This window comes from Myxocyprinus asiaticus, chromosome 34 (genome assembly GCF_019703515.2).
Source record: "Myxocyprinus asiaticus isolate MX2 ecotype Aquarium Trade chromosome 34, UBuf_Myxa_2, whole genome shotgun sequence".
Classification (NCBI taxonomy): domain Eukaryota; kingdom Metazoa; phylum Chordata; class Actinopteri; order Cypriniformes; family Catostomidae; genus Myxocyprinus; species Myxocyprinus asiaticus.
Window position 1 is genome coordinate 15,301,134 of NC_059377.1, and position 20,808 is coordinate 15,321,941.

Here is a 20,808-nt window from a genome sequence, read left to right on the forward strand (position 1 = left end):
ATTCAGTGAAATTACAAAGTTTTAAAGCAATATTATTACTTTGAGGTTTGCTTTTATTTGATATACAGTGGGTTTGATTTATTTTACAACTGTGACAATAACTCAATAAGGAGGTAGTAACTTAACGTATATTGAATTCAATATTATGATCTATTTTTCTCTCTATGTTAATACTGTTAGTTTTGACTCATATGCCCAAAGATGACAGGTAGGTTTGTATTTGTCTGTGAGTTGCAAGGGAAAATGTAAAATTTTGTAACACTTTTTGTAACAAGTTGTATTTGTAAACATTAGTTAACAACATTAGTTAACATGAACTAACAATGAACAATACTATTACAACATTTATTAATCTTGGTTAATGTTAATTTCAACACATATAGTAATTATATACTGTGCGTTAACATTAGTTAATGCACTATAAACTAACATGAACTAGCAATGATCAATGTTGTTTTTATTAACTAACTTTAACAAATATTAATAAATGCAGTAAATATATATATGTGTGTGTGTGTGTGTTGTTAATTTTTAGTTCATGATACCTAATGCATTAATTAATGTTAACGAATGGGACCTTATTTTAAAGTACCAAAGTTGCATATGTTAACATTAGTTAATGCACTATGAACTAACAATGAACAGTTGTATTCATATAAATTAACATTAACCAAGATGGATAAATGTTGTGAAATAATATTGTTCAATGTTAGTTCATGATACTTAATGCATTTACTAATGTTAATAAATACAACCTATTTGGAGATGGATGTATGGGGTCATGGGTTATTTGCTGATCCCTCTCATGCACTGTTCGACATGACGACTGCTTTTGTCGACCTAATATTTTAACAGACCTTAACCACAAACCAGACTCTTCTTTTTTTCTTTTTTGACCATTTTTGATCACGTGGAGTATAAATGCTTTCTCCTAGCAACAGTTACTAGGGGAGCTGGGAATACTTTGCAAACCATCTCCTGTGCCTGCCTCGTTCAGGAAAAATCGACCAATCATTTTCACCACAAACAGGCAGTCCCGCCTCACTAAATGGTGTCCATGTTGGATTAAAACCCTCATAAGAACGTTGTATATGCTCCAAAATTCAGTCAATATTCAAAAAGTAATTTCTCAGCAAATTTCCTCTTTTTGGTGGATAAATCGTTCAAATATCTGAATTTAAAGAAGCCACATGCTTCTGTATTCAACCGTTACTATGTTGACAAAAACAGATGAAATATTAGATTTGTTGCGTGCTGTTAGCACCACAGTATAAATTATGTTTGTATCTTACTCAAAATAGTTTATGTAAATAAAGGCAATACACTTAGGCAACATTTCAGTCCTGGTTCTCCCACAAATTAAGACACAACAGATTGAACTGAGCTTGAAACTGAATGTGCAGTTTAGGCCTAATTTATATTTAAACCAATAAAATATCTTCTTTGAATTGTTTTTATACAGTTTTGTAGTATGAATGATCATATCTTCCAAAATAAACAACCCTAATAGCACGCGTACATTACCCAGAAGTCTATTCGATGTGTGTGTATACATCTGGAAGACATATTTTTAATGTTGTTTGCTCATCTCCAATACATCTATAAGATATATGTCACTAAGTATGTCTCGGATGTAAATCTGATCTTTTATGTTAATTAGATTGTGATGCTTTCCAGATGAAAAGATCTAAAACAGGCATCTCGGAGATGTATATGTGTTATCTCGGAAAGATAATAAATAGTTTTGTACACATCTGCTCCCATGCTCCCACTTTGTTTTAGAAAGTGTTTGGGAGGGGAGGGGAGGGGAGGGGAGTTCAGGGAGTTTTGGGTTCTAATCCATCCTAACATGATTTTTTATTTTAACAAATGAAAATTGCATCTGTCTGTTAGACGATGTACATCATGTGCAGGGACACATCTGTTTGCATTTTGCTTTGCGATTTAACTGGATAGGAACGCGAGGTGTGGAGCGAGGAGAGCGCGCATCTGGATGAACTAGAGGACATCACCGCCCACTGTCACTGAACGCCACTGATAACAGCTGAGCTCTCATTATAACATAAATTTGTTTTTAAAAAAACTCCAGCGCTGGATCGCCACTTATAATAAACCATATGACTGAAATGGAAACTCCTGCTCAAGAATTTGAGATGTTCCTTCTGCATAGACACTTACCTGGCAAAAGCCATAAATAAAAAAAAAAAAAAAAACTGGTGACAAAATTGGCAAAGGCAAAAAGTGGTATGGACATGTCCCACCCGTAAATGACGCCTATGTCTGCTCTTTTAGTTAACTATTAGAAGGCAGTCTACCAGGGGCATTATGCAGGTTTATTTTTTTTATTTTGAGGGGACACTATTGGCAGTCAATTTGCTTTTATTAAATTATATAAGTACAACCCCAGATAGCACACATACATCTCTGAGATGTCTGTTTTAGATCTTGTCATCTGGAAAGCATCACAGTCTAACTATCTAGCTAAACATCTTAAAAAGATCAAATTTACAAACATTCTACTTTCATAAACGTCTCAGAGACGTCTTATTGACATCCGAGACATACATGTATGTCAATATGGCTCAAAAATGGGCATGGCCTCTGCAACCTAGATCCAAGAGCAGCTCTGAGCAGCTCATTTTCTTCCTCAGCAGAAGGGAGGGATTTCTTTTAAGGGATCTGCCAACCTCTCATGCATCAGCGTTCACTGTGAATGGATCTGAACCACATGCGTCTTATATTCAACAATTTCTTCTCTTACATTGTTCGATTTGCTTTTAATGTAACTAATATTTCCAGACATATACATTTACACAACTGAAAGCGTTTGTCGGGAACAAAACAATCAAGATGATCTTCGCTGGATTCACCTGCTCCAAGAATTCCCTGTGCGCGCTCAACATCCTCTATGTTGTGAGTAACCAATGCGAGAATGGAAGTTACCATATGGAACATTTTTATCAGCCTTTATTATAACATTTTAAGAGCTACTTTACAAATGATCGTAAAATATATGTTTTTGTGTGGCTTTAATACAGTCCTTGGTGTAGCAGTCTTCATGTGAATTATTTAGAGTGATTGTTTGTGTGGAATGAGGCCGATGAGCGGTTCTGGTTTCACCCAGTGCACAGAAACACAAACACAGGCTGTAGAATAACATCCCAGTTGGGTCCCATTTCCTCGAAACTCCTCTGTTTTGGCTGTCACATCCTGCCTTTGTTCTGGTTATGTAGATATCCTACCTCATTAGTCTTGATTAATCTCTTGTCTACACTCTTTCCATTACATTACTAAGAAAACCTTATAATCAGCTGGTCTTACACTTGTTACTTCAGGGGTTGAAAGAGAAGCTCATGGGGTCATTGTCTGTCTGTATCCACAAAATGGATTTAGCTTTCCAAAATTATTACTTTGGTCTGCCACAAAAACCTGTACTACTAATTGTGAATCTGAAAAAAATAAAAAAATTAAAGAAAAGGAAAAAAAAATGATTAAATTGATAATTTTGTTGTTCTGTGAATGAATATCTTCTAGTTTATATCTTATGTGACTGAAGGTTTGTCTTATGTTACTGCTAATGTGACACATCACAGATGTTGTTGGGTCATTCACTCAGGAAATGGTGCCATTTGTGTCCCCATGTCGTGCTACTGATACGATTATAAAAGGAATATTACGGATTCAATACAAGTTTTTTTTAAACTTTTCTCTCGTTTATTTAAAAACAAAACAAAAAAATCTGGGTTCCAGTGAAGCAGTTACAATGGAAGTGAATGGAGCCAATCTGTAAACGTTAAAATACTCACTGTTTCAAAAGTATTGCCACACGACATAAACAATATACGTGTTAACATGATTTTAGTGTGATACAATCACATGCTAACCTTTTTTGTGTAAAGTTATAGCCAATTTTACAATTTCATTCCATGATGATGTAACACTGTAAACCCTAAAACGACCATACAAACGGCAATTTAAACAACTTTACAGCTCAAATAACACGTGTTTTAACAGAAGAATATGTAACATTGATATCAAACGTTTAAAATTCAAAATATTGAAGAGAGTTGTCACCCCCTCCTCCCCCTCCCCACACTCGAAGCTCTGGTGGGTTGCTAGGTTGAGGACACGCAACAGGAACGAGCAAACTGACAATGGCAAGTGATGAGCCTTAAACTGTTGATCAGCTAATGTTTACGTTTGCAATGTTTTTAGTGTTTGCAAATTATAAACCAGCTCACGTGGATTTTTCATAACTCTGTCAATGATAGCTAGATGTATTGCTGGCTTCCATGGATTCAGCGCGCTGTGTTTTCCCGTTAACTTGTTTAAAATCTGGCGACCCGGGGTGTCAATACTATTGGGAAATGGGCAGTGGGCGGGATCACACAGGCCAAAACACAAACAGAAATTCCGGCCCGAACGGACATTTCAAAGTAGAATATACTGTCTGTAGCATTGTTTTCGGAGAAGCCAGTATTTCAACTTAGCATGTTTCCTAAATCTCTGATAACATATTATGATAATTTTATGCTTGAGTACAGTAAATATATTACATATTGCACCTTTAACGTAAGTGCTTTCTTTAAACCCTCCAAAAATTGGCCCCATTCACATCCATTGTTAGTGCCTCACTGTAACCTCGATTTTTACTTTTATTTTTTTTTTTAAGAAAAGAAGAAACGAGTCGAAATTAATTTTTGTGCTAATCAACATTATGCCACAAATGCTGTCGGTTGAGCTTAACTTGAATAGAATCCAGAATATTCCTTTAACATGATTTTAGTGTAACAAAATCTCTCTTCTACATGATTTTAGTGAGAGAAATTCACTTCCTTTCATATTCCCTTAATAGGATACTGAATTCAGTCATACTTTTTGCTAGATTTAAATCTGTTTAGAAAATGAATTTTGAAAATAAAACATAAAAAAAAAGGTAGGTTAGTTTTTGTTCAAAATATAAGCCAGTTTGCATGTGCTCATGCAGTATCATCACTACATTTTAATGGATAATTTAAAATAAATTGAATTCTACCTAAATTTCGCTTTTATTGACATTAAAATATCATGTTTTCACTATCTGCGCAGTTTTTCTAAATGCTTTTTGCCTTTATGGGAAAATGTAGGATTTGTCCCTCACTTTCTGTTTAAACCATTTCCCCTGTTAAAAATAGTGGTTAGATATTTCTGACATCATATTTAAGGGAGTGATCTAGTCCTTCTAATGATGTCTGTGGTGTTATAACCCTTGTAATTTGGGCCTGAGGTGGGAGAAATATGATTTCTTGAAGTTCATCAGTAACCTTTGAACAAAATCCAGAAATTTTCAGTTTCCCAGGAATGACCCTGTTGTTGTTTACAATCAGTACATTCTTTGCTATCTTTATGCCTGTTTCCCTTCCTAATGATTTCTGCTTGTGTCTTACTGACTTCAGATGGTGAGTTTGCTGATGATTGGCATCGCTGCCTGGGGGAAATGTTTTGGGCTGGTGTCGAGCTTTCAAGTGGTGGGCGGCATCATCGGTGTGGGAGTCTTTCTCTTCTTTGTTGCCCTTGCTGGACTTATTGGTGCCATAAAGCACCACCAGGTTCTGCTGTTCTTTGTATCCTTTACTGCAATCTATCATAGAAAGTGTACTACAACAACTTTGTTTAATGTTTAGGCATGATGCATTTGAATCAACAATTTCCATTCAGTATGCAATAAGATCCTGGACACCACTGGACATATACTGTACTGTGTACAATAAAAAAATAATATTTTGTGGTGAAGGAAGTATTGCAGAAAATATTAAGTAGGACTATTCTCTACATTGAATAAGTTAAAGCATGAACTTGAAGATATTCATTCTACATTAGTACTCAATTCAAACATAATTAATGCTCAAGCTGTAAATATTATTTGTGATTGTTATCTTTCCAATGTGTAATCGTGTACTAATCCTAAAGTAGAAAACCTTGTCATATTTATTTGCTAATTTGAGTAAATGTCACTGGAAAATGAAATAAGTAAGTTGTACTTAACTTTTCAAAGCTGGTGTTCCCAGCATGCTTGAATAATTAATGAGCTTGCATGGTTTCACTGTTTGCAAGTTTATTTACACAGTTTTATTTTTTGTTGACTTTGATGTAAATTTTGGTAACTTCTTATTTTGTGAAGTCTGAAGTTAATTTTTTACTTTTGTAATGAAATTACAAAATTCATGATCAAAAAATAGACTACATAGCATGCATTAAGCTTCCCGGTGGAAAGCTATGTGTGTCATGTGGTATGATTGAATATGTTAAAAATGCATTGAAATGCTAGTTCACTGTAGAGCTGTTCAGCTGTGATGTCAATTTGTAGGTGAACCCAGAAGTCTAATTCACATTGGTTTTCCTCTGGATTTTCCTATGGGTTTTTATAATGGGGTTTTTGAGCTTATGAGTTAAATAAGGTCTGTGGTAAACATTACTTGATGATACATGGACGTTTTGTTCTACAACAAAATGTATTTTGAAAGTGCCGTGCGTTTTTATAAAAATGTAATTCAGTACAGCTTCAAAATTCACGTTTGAGGTATGACTGTGTGTAATTGATGTTGTAGAACAAAACGTCCATGTATCGTCAAGTAATGTTTACCACAGACCTTATTTAACTCATAAACTCAAAAAACCCATTTTAAAAACCCATAGGAAAATCCAGAGGAAATCCATGGCAAATTATACTTTTGGGTTTTTGGACTACAAGCTGAACAGCTCTTTTATAAGCATGGCTTAATTCAGTGCTACATTGCTTAAGTAAAATGTACAAACAAAGAGTGAGTAGAATGTACTTGAAACTGAGTATTGCAAAGTAAACTTTACTTGAGAATTTCAAATTAAAGCCAGCAAAAATTGGGTGTAGCCTTTACTTGAAAATATAGTCAAACATTTACTAGCAATTTCTGGGTGGAAGTTGTTTCCTAGGTTTTTCTATGTAAACCTCACTGTAAGATTTCAGTGTAATATTTTTTCAGTAATTACTTCCAATGGTTTAGCCTATTAATAATACAAATATGTGTTCAAATGATGATGATTATTATTATTATTTATTAATTATTATTGTTTTACTCTTTTATTGTAGACTGAATTCTTTCTTTTTTAATTAGATTTCTAAGATTTCTAAATCTTTTTTAGAAAACAGTCTAGGTAATGTTTCTTTGAATGTAATTTAATAATAGAAATATATAATAATTATTGTATAATGTACAGTATTATAATTATATTTATGTAATATTAATCAAATATAAATTATATATTTAAAATCTGGCCTCATCCAAATAAATATAATGTATGCATTTGCATTTATCAGGCCTGTATTAAAAACAAGGCTGGACTGAATGACATGATGTGCTCTTTAGAAAATGCACACATTTATTGTTTTCATTCCCTGTTTTTCTTCATTGCTTTTCAAAATGAGACAGGACTGTTTACTACTCTTGTAATGCATTTCACTCTGTGACCATAGAGTGGTGCAGTTAACATGACAAATGAGAATGTACATCAGTGTACTTACTGTACTGTAAAAGTCTCTCTTGTTATGCACACACACAATCAAATGAACTGAAGATGAATTTGAGGCATTACTGAAATACGTCTAGAAAGACGCTTATTTATCACTACACTTCCTTAACCTGTAGGCCGCGTAGTAACGATTGTACGATTATTCCAGTAGTCTGTGGAGAGATATGTCAGTATAATTCATTTCTTATTTGGAATAAATCATGGTTTGTATTTTTTTTCAGAGTTTATAGTGTAATGCAATTCTCTCTGTCTGTGCCATTTATTATGGAATTACAAGAGGAAATGCACTGCTGTGGGGTCTATCTATTTATATCTATCTATATCTTTCTGTAGCAGTGAAAAAATATTCATGTTCTGTGATTTCACTATTTATATTTCTACACTGTGATTTCTGTGTTTCAAACCTTAATTCACTGACAATAGTACATGATTATCCTGTCCCTGGTGTTTGTAGTTCAGTTCTCAGTGTCCAGTGCGTGTCTGGCTATTAATGAAGACCAGCAGGTAAGAGTAATTACTCTGAATCACTATATATATATATATATATATATATATATATATATATATATATATATATATATATATATATATATATATATATATATAATATTATTATTATTATTATTATATATTATATAAATTATCACTTAGATTACAGTTGCTAAGATGTTCTAAGTACATTTTAGCCACTAGTGTGTTCTGTGTGGTTGCTTACTGGCCCAAGTCAAAAGAGCCTACCCCTTAATTCTTTATGATATTCTTGTGCTTAAAATGGGGTTTGGGTCCCTCCTTAAATATAAGTCTGTGAAATTTATTTATTTAATTTTTTTGCGCAATTTTGTTACATTTACATTCATTTCCATTGTTTTTTAATCCCCTTTTCTCCCAGTTTGGAATGCCCAATTCCCACTACTTAGTAGGTCCTCGTGGTGGCGCAGTTACTCACCTCAATCCGGGTGGCGGAGGACAAGCCTCAGTTGCCTCCGCTTCTGAGATGTCAATCCACGCATCTTATCGCGTGGCTCATTGTGCATGACACCATGGAGCCTCACAGCACGGGAGGCTCACGCTACTCTCCACGATCCATGCACAACTTACCACGCACCCCATTGAGAGTGAGAACCCCTAATCGCGACCACGAGGAGGTTACCCCATGTGACTCTACCCTCCTTAGCAACCAGGCCAATTTGGTTGCTTAGGAGACCTGGCTGGAGTCACTCAGCACACCCTGGATTCAAACTCACGACTCCAGGGGTGGTAGTCAGCGTCAGTACTCACTGAGCTACCCAGGCCCCCCTCGCTTTCTTTTTTAAAAGAAAAGGAGGGATGAGTCAAAATAATTTTTTTGTGGTAATCAACATTATGCCACAAATGCTGTCGATTAAATTTAACTTGTATTGAACCTGGAATATTACTTTAAAAAGTCTGATGCTTCTGTATCCCTCCAAATCTTTTAAACAAATAGAGTCACTGTCACTTTTTTTTTTATCTCTTATGCCATGTTGTGTTTTCTCAGTCCACGTGTTTTCATCCCTGTTTGCAGAATCACCTGTTGGAGGTGGGCTGGAATAATTCACTGACCACTCAGAGGGACGTGGAGAAGAGCTTGAACTGCTGTGGCTTTTCTCATATGGATATCAATGGAAGCTGTGCTGCTGTAATTAACCCACACACAATTATATAAATTGCCCCTATGTGGGTGATAATGACTGAGCTACTTATTTGCATGTTATTTTATTACTGATTATGCTTCTTTAAATATTTGTTAGACTTTATAGCATTGTGCACAGTAGTGTGTGACATTAGTTAGGCAATTACAGTATTTGTCCTGTTATAATAACTCAATGTTCTTGTCTATGCTTTGGTTTTGTCTCTGTGCAGCCCTGCTTTCATTATAACATGTGCACCACATGTGCAGCAAAGATCCAGGAGCATGCTGGCGAAGTGCTGCGCTTCGTTGGAGGAATTGGCCTCTTCTTCAGCTTCACTGAGGTCAACCTCCTATCTGTCATCTGTCATTCATAAAGCACTTTTAAAGCCTCCATATGTGGGATCTGGGGTATAAATTAACCAGGGCATTGGGCAAAATGCCTCTGTTGTAAATTCCTCTGATATCTGTCTGTTCTAATATTTATATATTTTATTTAAAGGGGCCCTGACATGAAGAATCAAATTTTCCTTGATCTTTTGACATATAAGAGGTAATTTTACTATAAAAACATACTTGACGTTTCAGAGCTCAGAACTTCCTCCTCACTGAAAAAGAGCATTTTTGTGTAAACCAAGCTACCAAAACAACTCGTTCTGAACTTCCTCCACATTGCATCTGACTGCCTCCACAACAGCACATCAACGCCTGCTTTACCTTTAATCACTTCCATAACCCACCCAGTAGCGTTGAGCAGTGAGATGGCAAAGCAAGAGAGAGCAGGTCAGTCAAGAGCAGACAGCCAATCATAACAGTCGGCTTTTGCTGTGAAGTCTTAAAGGAGAAGCAGCACTAAAACCAAGTGTTTCTGACAGAGTGTCAGAATGAGGGTGGAAAATGATCCTGTTTTACAAATGTATAACTGTTCTTTGTTGAACAGTCTTTACTAATATTATAAGTGAACCTCAAGGAAAATATTAAAATAATAATCAAAGGCATGTCATGACCCCTTTAATATGTAATATATTTCATAAAATTCTATTTTAAGCCTTTAGTAATCAAATAATCAAACATTGGCCACTTATTTACAATGTATTCTAGTAGACCGTTTATTGTCTTATGATATCTTGTGTAGAGGTAGATGGTATATTGTTTTACCAATTAATCGGTGTCAAACTATTCTTTGGCACTATCAGTAATCTGCAAAAATATATGCTGATAGTTTCCGATAGTTTTAAAAAAATTATTATTCCTTATTTTTTTATTCCTCAACAATAAACCTCATAGTTAGGGAAGACTAAGACATCTTTGATCATTCTATAAATTTATATTAAAAAACTACCGGCCGAATAATCGGTTATAGGCCTTTTCCACAACCTTAGTTATCGGTTTCAGCAAAATCCGACAAATCAGTCGACCTCTAATCATGCGCATTATTTACAGCTACTTTTGTATTTGCTGTTTAATTCATTTTATAGATAACAGCCATAATTGGCCTCATGAAGGTAAAATCTGAAAATCACTTCCAGGAGACAATATTGCCCATTAATAATAATAATAAAAAGTTAAATTCTGACACTGGCTGTGATTTTCATCTCGTCATAATCAGCTCCCAGATCATTTCAACCTATGTGTCACCATTTGAATGTCATCTGCAAGTTACGAGGTTCTCTTAGGCCATGTCTACACTATAACGCATTGATGCCTCATTTATGTCTCTCATCAACCCTGAAACGGCATTTTCCTCCACCGAAAAAAGCTCTCCATTACTGCATACTTTGGAAACCATGACGTTAGGACACTGCCATTAAAACAGATAAGTGTGTATATGGCCTTAATCTGAACTTTCGCCATTGTCAAGCATAGCCCTTATATTTTCCCTCCTGTTGTTCTGCTTATTTCAGATCCTGGGTGTTTGGCTGACATACAGGTACAGAAACCAAAAGGACCCGCGGGCGAATCCCAGTGCCTTCCTGTAACCTCTCCAGGCTCGATTCTCCTGACGACTTCACTTGATTTGTCCTGAGCACTTGTCTAACCGCTGGAATTCTTATTGGAGCTTTGTTTAAGGAGAGTGTGTTTTTGCTTTTACTGAAGAGGAGACCAGCCTGTGTGTTCGTGCTGATATATATATATATATATATATTTATATATTATGTTTTTGATTTTTCAAGAGTACAGTGTGATAGCACTGTACATTATGAGGCTGTATCCTGCTTTTGTTTGAAGAATACTCTGAATCAAAGAACATTACATCAGTACACCAAATACCAGTATGCAGTATGCACATTAGCCACTAGTTGGTTAAACCACAAAGACCATTTAGTCATAAGATTGCAGTTTTATTATTTGGTATTTAACGTGAGCTGCAGTGATCAAGATTGACAGTGTGTGAGCACGATTTACATTCTGATTGGCTGTCACACTTAATATATTCAGCTGGATGATGCATAAACTTGGTTTTCTACCAATTAACACACTTGCCTAGAAACCCTAGTCACACTATTTTGATTAGACTTAAAATTAATATGCAAAAACAAAAACAACCATGGATTATTAAGGTTGAAGGCAGAATGTTTTGAACACAGTTTAATGATCTCAGATTTCATATTACACGAATGTTTATCTGCCTATTTTATTCCTATTTTGTGTGTGTGTGTGTATGTGTGTGTGTGTGTGCGTGCTCGTGTGCTCGTTTTACTGGGTTGATTAATAAGGTTTTTGCTTCTTGCATGTTTCCTCATTGAAATGTACATCTATACTCAATGGTTCTGTGAACTATGCTCTCAAGTGCTTGAAAAGAAAACAGAAAAACAATAAAGACTCGGAGGACACAATTGTACTTTCCCTGATTTTATTATTGTTGGGCTTCCACAATGCTTATGATTGAGGCTTTTATTGTCTGAAATTCCATTCCAAGAGAGTATTTCATGACAGCAACTTCCTCCAACCTCTGACCAATCAGAAACCAACACGGTCAAATGCTAGCATATAACCAAGCAACACGGTGACTCATGAAAACATGTTGCCAGTTATAAAGGCCCCTCCCACCAAGATATGAGCCGGAGACTCCGTTAACTAGAAAACCTAGTCACGGCAGTCACAGTTCATTGCAATTCACTGTTTTAACACATTACAATGAGAACTGGCTTTCAGACAAATTCATTTTTTCCAAAAACAAAACAAAACATTGAAATACAATAAATGAAAATGGAATCCTGAAGGTAACTGAATCTATTCAAAGAACGAGTTTAACATTTGTACAGGGCTTTACAGTGCGTCTCTGGCCATCAGTAAACAAATGACAGAATAAAAGTAACCCTCAGGGAAGTAATATCCTCTCTGCAGACAAAAGGCCATGCCTTTGTGTTCACAACTCTGTCTTCAAAAGCTTTAATGCTCTTTGCATGTTGCTTAACACTGTGGAAACAAAGGCAAATAAATGATTAGCAACAGTACAGTTAGTGTGATGGTAATACACGCACTAAATAATTTTGGCTTTGGTTTTACTTGTTCAAAAACCTTCTGAATGTCAGACTTACAGAGTTTCATGTCAGCCGGCTCATAGGCATACATGCGGTTGGAATAGCGGCCAGTGATGTCAGCTCGAACAGTCATGGAGGGATCTGGGATACAGGAAATGGAGATTTTAAAATCAGCTTAACAATTTGATTGAAATGTTGACTTAGTTTTGAATATGTCCCCTTTTGTGGTTGTTAACCAGTTCTACATCTATGTTTGCAATTTGTGGTTTAACGTTGTTCACGTCTTTTGTTACGATACTGTCGTAAAGTCATGTTGGTGCGCATGCTCCGCAGTTGTACTGTATTTTGTGAGTTATTGAAGTTTCTACTAAGTAAAAAGCCGTTGGTTTCGCATGTTTTCCTGTACGTAACATCTGGCGACGAGGATGGCTTTATCTCTACCTCCTCCTGAGCCATTTGTGCTCCGCACTGGTGAACCTGTCGTGCCATGGTTGCGCTGGTATGTGTAATTTCAGAAGTACCTCATTGCCGCGGGCTTGATGTCCCAAATGAGGGAAAACACGCACTTCTCCTACATTGTCTCGGAGCGGAAGGAATACAAATCTTCCAGATGCTGGGAACCACAAATACATACGCTGATGCTGTTGCGTGACTAAAGGGACATTTTCAAAAGTCTCATAGCGTGCTGCTGAAACATTTAACATTCAGACAAAGATGCCAATGGACAGTTGAGTCAGCCACCCAGTTTGTCGCTGATTTAAGAAGCCTTGCAGAGCCATGGAAATTTGGTGCTCTCCGTGACAAATTAATTTGAGATCAACTTGTTGAAAAAACAAACAGCGCACGAGTCAGAGAGAGACTGCTTATTGAAGATGATAAACATACTCTGGATAGGGCTCTCACTCTGGCACTCCAAGCTGAAGAGGCTAAACAGTGTGCAGCTAAAATAGCGGAGAATGCTGCTAAAACAAGCTCTGACGTCACCACTGTACCTGCAAATGCAGTCACTGATGAGGGGCTTCAGCCTGCAGGTGTAATCATCCAGCAAACACAGACTCAGTCAGGTCAACAAAGACGGAGGTGTGGCAAATGTGGGTCCACTCGTCATGCCGACAGGTCCCCAGACTGCCCAGCTATCAACTGAAAGTGTAGGCAGTGCGGTAAGCCGAACCACTTTGCAAGGTGGTGCAGGTCAAAGCTCAGCTCATGCTCAGTTACCACATCACAGCCTTCACCAGCAGTAATCCACACAGTCAGTCCTCACTCAGTCACATTCTCTACATGTGGTGTACAGTTGAAAGACTGTTGCATTCCGCTGCTCGTTGACAAGTGTCATTGTTTAATATGGCAACCTACAAGAAATTTTTCTCTGACACTGAGTTACACCCATCACCTCTGAAGCTCTGTGGTTATGGCCGAGCCAGCATTGGAATGACAGGAGTAGTTAAGCCGCCAGTACAATATGGGCAGAAATGCCTGGTAGAGTTCCCATTCTACATCACACAGCATGGAGCTAAATCCTGGGTTTAGACCTGTTCATTAGCCTGGGGTTTTCGCTGCATGACAATAGCGGAGCAGCTATCCTTCAGGTGGACTCTCCATGGCAGACACAGTTTCCCACTCTCTTCGGTGGTTTGGGCTGCCTTTCTGCTTTCGCCCACAAACCCCTGCTTAACCCGGATGTGCCACCCGTCATTCAGCCACTACGCCATGCGTGACAAGGTCATCGTCAAAATACAGGGGATGCTGACAGTAGACCTCATTGAGCCCATTGATGCCTCCCCATGGGTCTCAAATCTCGTGATTGTGCAAAAGAGGTTAGGTGGTATACGTCTGTGCATCGACCTTTGGGGACCCAATAAGGCAGTGGTGCCAGACAAATACCCACTGCCAACAATTGAGGAGCTCACAACACTTTTCCATGGCTCCTCAGTGTTCACGATGCTGGATCTTAAGCAAGATAACATGCAGATACCTCTGCACAAAGACAGCAGAAACCTGACTGCGTTTGTGACACACATGGGGGTGTTCCATTTCAAGAGGATTCTGTTTGGCCTGAGTTCAGCACCTAGCTGCTTTCAGAAGATCATGGCCACTGTTCTAGTAGGGCTCCTGGGCACGGCTGTGTACTTAGATGATATTGTTGTACAGGGCAAGGACGTGCCCACTCACGATGAATGCCTGAGACGGGTGTTCACAGCTCTGTCCAGACACAATCTGATGCTGAACGCAGAAAAATGAGTGTTTGCAGCCCCAGCAATAGACTTTATGGCTCTTCAGGTGTCCAGCTCGGGCATCACACCTCTGCAGTCCAATGTAGAGGCCATCCTAAAACTCCCAGTGCCAGCCTCAGCTGGAAAGCTTGCATACTTCCTTGGTATGACTGCTTAATATCTCAGGTTCTTACCTCATTATTCTGCAATCACTGCCCCCCTACGACAGCTGCTCAAACAAGAAGCCACCTGGGCATGGATAGCGGAGTGCGAGTGTGCTGTTCAACAGCTCAAGCATCTTCTCACATCACCACCAACACTAGCTCATTTTGATCTCTCCAGTCCCACCTTGGTGACATGTGACGCCTCAGCAGTAACAGTCGGAGCAGTCCTGTCACAGCTGTATGAAAGCATTGAAAGGCCTATTGCTTTTGCTTCACAGGCTTTGAGTTCTGCTGAGCAGAAGTACTCAGTGGGAGAGGGAAGCGCTGGCATGCATTTGGGCATGTGAGCACTTGCACATATACTTATATGGATGATCCTGTACACTCAGAACAGACCACCAGGTGCTCAATGCCCTCATGTCCACTGCAGGGACTGGCCACAAGCCATTCTGGCTCCGCCGATGGGCTGATAGGCTGAATCAGTCCAACTACCAGCTGCAGTTCGCTTGCCTTCGAAGAGTGCCCACACCTTCAGCTACGGAGGACAGCCTGAACTGACCTGTGGTCATGGACCCTATGCTGCTGCCACAGAGTCTGGATCCTGATGCAGTCACCAGACAGGAAGTGGTAGCTGATCGCTGCCAGGGCCTGCAACCTTCAGCGGCCCCTGTGACACCTCGTCCAGTGAGGGCGAGGGCACGTCCTGTACACTTTCAGGACTTTGAAACTACATTTCATACTTAGATTCGGTGGGAGGGGGGGAAATGTTGTGGTTGTTAACCAGTTCTACATCGTTAATGTCTATGTTTGCAATTTGTGGTTTAACGCTTTGCACGTAGAGCATCCTGTTTGCTTGCTTTTATTCAAAGGAGTTAACATGCTGTGTCACAAATGCAGAATTTTCATTATGTCTGATTCATTTAAAGACATAACACTTTTTTGTTTTAAAATTTTCAAGATCCTAAACTTATTATTTAAAGGTTTAAATTAGATTTTGAATCCCATATTTTCAGTGTATGTCTAATTATGGACTTGTTATGAAATTAAATCATGGTGACACTTTACGCTAAGGTTCCATTCGTTAACATTAGTTAATGCATTAGGTATCATGAACTAACAATGAACAATAGCCTCATTTTTGCAGCATTTAATCTTTGTTAATGTTAGTTAATAAAAATAAAATTGTTCATTGTTAGTTCATGTTAGTTCATACTGCATTAACTAATATTAACATATGCAACTTTTGATTTTAAAAGTGTATTATTAGGCCAAATGCAGAAATTAACATTAACCGAGATTAATAAATGCTGTAAAAGTTTTGTCCATTGTTGGTTCATGTTAACTAATGTTGTTAACTAATGTTAACAAATGGAACCTTATTGTAAAGTGTTACCAAAAACATTAGTCAAGAATGTTTCTCAACATCCCTTATGATTAAAACAACTCACCAACAAAGAGGATTCTTGGAACGTACTGGCCATCAGGAGACAAGTGCTTATCTGTGGTCTCATACTGCAAATGACATGAATGGCAGTTAAATTTACATACATTCACAAGATAGATCACAGAAACAGACCTGGGGTTCTTTACAGAATCCATAGCAATTTCTGTTAGGATCTCATTTACAACATTGAACGTGTTAGATCTTAACTTTAGACTTTGAGATAGTTCACCCAAAAATTAAAACTCTCATCATTTACTCACCCTCATTACATCCCAGATGTGTATGATTTTCTTTCTTCTGCTGAACACAAATATTTCATATTACGAATATTTCAGCTCTGTAGGTTTATACAATGCAAGTGAATGGTGACCAAAACTTTGAAGTTCCAAAAAGCACCTAAAAGCGGCACAAAAGTAATCCATACGACTCCAGTGGTTAAATCCATGTCTTCTGAAGTGATCCAATCAGTTTTGGATGAGAAAAGACTAAAATATAACTCCTTTTTCACTCTAAACCTTGACATGAGCAGTCTCCTTGGCAATCATGATTTCAAGCTCGATTACACATCCTGGTGCTTGATGCATACGCAGATTGCTAGATGGCGCCAGGAAGTGTAATTAACAGAGGATTCCTCACAGATCTGCTCCCTACTACCACGACGCATACATGCCAACGAACACACTTTTCACTGAGGATTCCTCACGGATCTGATCTCTACATGCACACACATCTACAAACACATGATTGCCAAAGAGACTGCTGATGTCAACATTTATAGTGAAAAAGGAGTTACATTTTGGTCTGTTCTCACACAAAATTGATTGGATCGCTTCAGAAGACGTATTAAACTCCTGAAGTCTTATGGATTACTTTTATGCTGCCTTTATATGCTTTTTGGACCTTCAAAGTTCTGGTCACCATTCACTTGCATTTATGGACCAACAAAGCGTAAATATTCTTCTAAATATCTTCATTTGTGTTCTGCAGAAGAAATTAAGTCATAAACATCTGGGATGGCATGAGGGTGAGTAAATGATGAAAGAATATACATAAAGCCTTTGGACTTTAAAGATTTGTATACTCAGGGCCTGGATAGCTTAGCGAGTATCGACGCTGACTACCACCGCTTGAGTTGCAAGTTCAAATCCAGGGTGTGCTGAGTGACTCCAGCCAGGTCTCCGAAGCAACCAAATTGGCCCGGTTGCTAGTGAGGGTAGAGTCACATTAGTGGTTCTCGCTCTCAATGGGGCACGTGGTAAGTTGTGCGTGGATCGCGGAGGGTAGCATGTGCCTCCACATGCGGAGTCTCAGCGGTGTCATGCACAACGAGCCACGTGATAAGATGCGTGGATTGACAGTCTCAAAAGCGGAGGCAACTGACACTTGTCCTCCGCCACTCGGATTGAGGTGAGTAACTGCGCCACCACAAGGACCTACTAAGTAGTGGGAATTGGGCATTCCAAATTGGGAGAAAAGTGGATAAAATAAAAAAAAGATTTGTATACTCACCACCAAATTCAAGATGATGAATTCCTCATCGACCAGATTCTGGATGTCTTTATCCTCAGCAAAGGCCTTCTTCAGAGCTAAAGATATCAATTAATAAGACAAACATTGATTCTACTTGGGATGTTTGCACCTACAATATCTCTTGAATCACAAAGTGGACAAACAGAGATTGTAATAAAAGCAGAATATAAGCCTTACCCTGGCTGTGTGGGCAGTCCTCCAAGTGAAAAATGACCATCAGGGGTTTGTTCCTTAATCATAATAGGGGTTACAGACTTTATACAATATAGATATCAGCAGATAAAACATCTATTCACATACAGTATAATCAATGACTAGACTTTTGAACATTACATAGTCTATGCTATATTCTATATGGTAATGTAATAATGGTAAGTATCTGAGCTTTTCTCACTTGGAGCGTGACCAAAATAGAGCTTCCTCATACGTCTGTGCCCAGATCAGCTGGTCACCCCAACCTAAGAGGAAAAATATGAATATTGAAAATGGAGTCTGGACATAAACATTTAATCAGTATCGTACATAATGACTGCTTTCTGTTGCACAGGCCATTTAAGTCATGTAAATCTGAATTTAGGAACAAAAGTACACAAGGGAGGACTAGGATCTTGTTTTCTGTTCCGCAGAAGAAAGAAAGTCATACAGGTTTGGAACAACATGAGGGTGAGTAAATCATGACAGAATTTTCATTTTTGTGTGCATTTGTCAGACACTTTTATTCAAAGAAACATACACAAAGTGCATTTAGGGTACACATTTTATCCGTCAATGCATTCACTGAAAATCAAACGAATAATCTTAGCATTACTGGTGCTTTGAGCTACCAGTTGAGCAATATAAAACTCTAACTCTACAGATCAATTTAACCATCATTTTGCCAGTGTGCAAAAGTTGCTCAAAATAATGACTTTCAGGAATGAAACTCACCTCTTGAGAGAGTCTGAGGAACCCTCTTCTCTTTCTTTTCAGTGGTCTTATCTAGCTTCCCTTCCATTGTGGAGGAAAAGGTCACCAGGACCAAGAGTACAGACAACAATCCTTTCTGCATCTTCACAAGCTACAAGAACAAGATATATCAATATAGAGCTATTAAGAATTACCTAAGTAAAAAGCATGGTTATAACATTAGTATACTGAAGCTTACTGAGAAATATCAAACACTATGTCCTTTTATATTCTTACGGTTAGTTTGAGTATGTCGGAGAATTTTTTTTTATTTTTTTTTTTTTATGTTTTCTTACCTGTTCTCAGGTTCCCTATAGACTTTGTTCAGTCTACTTGTCCCGCTTTTGCCTTACTCTTTTACCAGCGGTACCTTTATACACCTGCTCACCTGAGACTCCGCCCCTAACCTCTACTGTTCTGGAATGTGATTCTGCAATTCAATATAATTCAGTCCCATTTAGTAAGCAAACTTCCTGTTAACTCTTTTATTTGACTCTGTGCCAAGGATAGGTCAGCAAAGTGGTATGATAAATGATAGGGGACTGGTGTGATTAGGCTTCTCATGATTGGCTAACCTCTGATCTGTGATGTCAGAGGGTACATCAATGGGATTTCGTAATTTGAGGCATGACGTGGTATTAGAATCAGAAACCAAATTATTACAACAGTATATCCCATTATGAGTGTAATGCATATTTATTAATGTTTTGTTACTGTGAAATACTGTGTTCAGCAAGCCATTTTTGGAAAGAAAGGATGCATCTCATAATAACATGCAAAAAAGTGACTTTTGCAGATTTAAGTGATGTTCTACATTATTTCTCAGTCTATATCATTTAACGGAAATTGGAAGGAAGGAAATCGATTGTGAGAACATAGACACAATCCATTCACGTGGAATATGGTGCATTATAACTAATCTGATCTCTGTAAAATGATAGGCTGTGTATTGCACAGGATTCTAATAAGTGTAGAGTTTGCTGGTGAAAACCCATTCATCAAACATTTGCTTAGTAGGGCACTCAAAAGGAAGTTTCCTGAATGCAGTCCCTTTAAAGGACTGACGTGTCCTTAAGACTGTTGAATCTATATGACAAAGATTTTCAGTGTAACCTTTATTTTTATTTTATTTTTTACATTATTTTATTTTACATTTTTTAATTTAATTTACAATGAATATTAAATATGATTCATGAATTGCTATTTATTTCACTACTTGTTTAAGTTATTAATCTTTTATTTCATATAATTGAAAATGAATCAAAACAGAATGCATGATTAATTTAAACACAATGAATATGAAATATAATTCATTTATTACTACTTATTTTTTAAATTATTAATATTTTATTTCATTTAATTGAAAATGCATGATTTATTTTATTTTATTTCTACTTTTACACATGAGGAAAAGCATCATCCTTTAGTCAAAGTCAAACTTAATGAGATTCTTTTTAGGAAATTACAGTGCAGACATTTAACGTACATTTGTGCTGAGCAAAATTTGACATACATTTAGCAGACTTTTCATACAGGATGTGTAATATCTGCAGAAAATAAATGACAGAAATACGATATAAAACAATAAAAACAGACAGAAAAATGTGTCTTATCATTTGGAACTTATACTGATAACTGCATTACATCTGACAGTTGAAGGTGTCATTGTGTAACATCCTCTGTCAAGTTTCTCAAACATGTAGAGAATGTCAAAATTTCCGGACCAAGTCATGGCATCAGTGCTTGTAAGTTAGAGAGGTGTATGCTTAGTCAAATTCAGCTTCTCTGAAAAATTATGCTACAGTCTCTCTGAAAATAATGTTGTAATTCAGGA

The 20,808-nt window shown here is 37.4% G+C and overlaps 2 protein-coding genes across 2 annotated transcripts; one reads left to right on the forward strand and one right to left on the reverse strand.

Annotated features, from left to right (window-relative positions):
- Positions 1-2,687: 2,687 nt before the first annotated feature.
- On the forward strand, positions 2,688-12,381 carry LOC127425313 (tetraspanin-13-like). The gene is made up of 6 exons (XM_051671153.1): positions 2,688-2,913; positions 5,436-5,603; positions 7,969-8,049; positions 9,089-9,202; positions 9,427-9,537; positions 11,098-12,381. Exons 1-6 carry the CDS (start codon positions 2,851-2,853, stop codon positions 11,170-11,172), a joined length of 612 nt encoding a protein of 203 aa, XP_051527113.1. The 5' UTR covers positions 2,688-2,850; the 3' UTR covers positions 11,173-12,381.
- On the reverse strand, positions 12,031-19,468 carry LOC127425314 (anterior gradient protein 2 homolog). Its single transcript, XM_051671154.1, has 8 exons — positions 19,271-19,468; positions 18,957-19,086; positions 18,424-18,487; positions 18,207-18,259; positions 18,009-18,085; positions 16,504-16,567; positions 12,736-12,819; positions 12,031-12,613 (listed from the first exon to the last, which is right to left on the reverse strand). Exons 2-8 carry the CDS (start codon positions 19,075-19,077, stop codon positions 12,564-12,566), a joined length of 513 nt encoding a protein of 170 aa, XP_051527114.1. The 5' UTR covers positions 19,078-19,086; positions 19,271-19,468; the 3' UTR covers positions 12,031-12,563.
- Positions 19,469-20,808: the final 1,340 nt, after the last annotated feature.

Coding starts and splice junctions, on each gene's coding strand:
- LOC127425314 (XM_051671154.1), bottom strand. CDS start 19,077: ATGCAGAAAGGATTGTTGTCTGTACTCTTGGTCCTGGTGACCTTTTCC. Junction 18,488..18,956: donor TCCTCAGACTCTCTCAAGAG/GTGAGTTTCATT, acceptor TTTTCCTCTTAG/GTTGGGGTGACCAGCTGATC. Junction 12,614..12,735: donor GCCGGCTGACATGAAACTCT/GTAAGTCTGACA, acceptor TTGTTTCCACAG/TGTTAAGCAACATGCAAAGA.
- LOC127425313 (XM_051671153.1), top strand. CDS start 2,851: ATGATCTTCGCTGGATTCACCTGCTCCAAGAATTCCCTGTGCGCGCTC. Junction 8,050..9,088: donor CTATTAATGAAGACCAGCAG/GTAAGAGTAATT, acceptor CCCTGTTTGCAG/AATCACCTGTTGGAGGTGGG. Junction 9,203..9,426: donor TCAATGGAAGCTGTGCTGCT/GTAATTAACCCA, acceptor GTCTCTGTGCAG/CCCTGCTTTCATTATAACAT.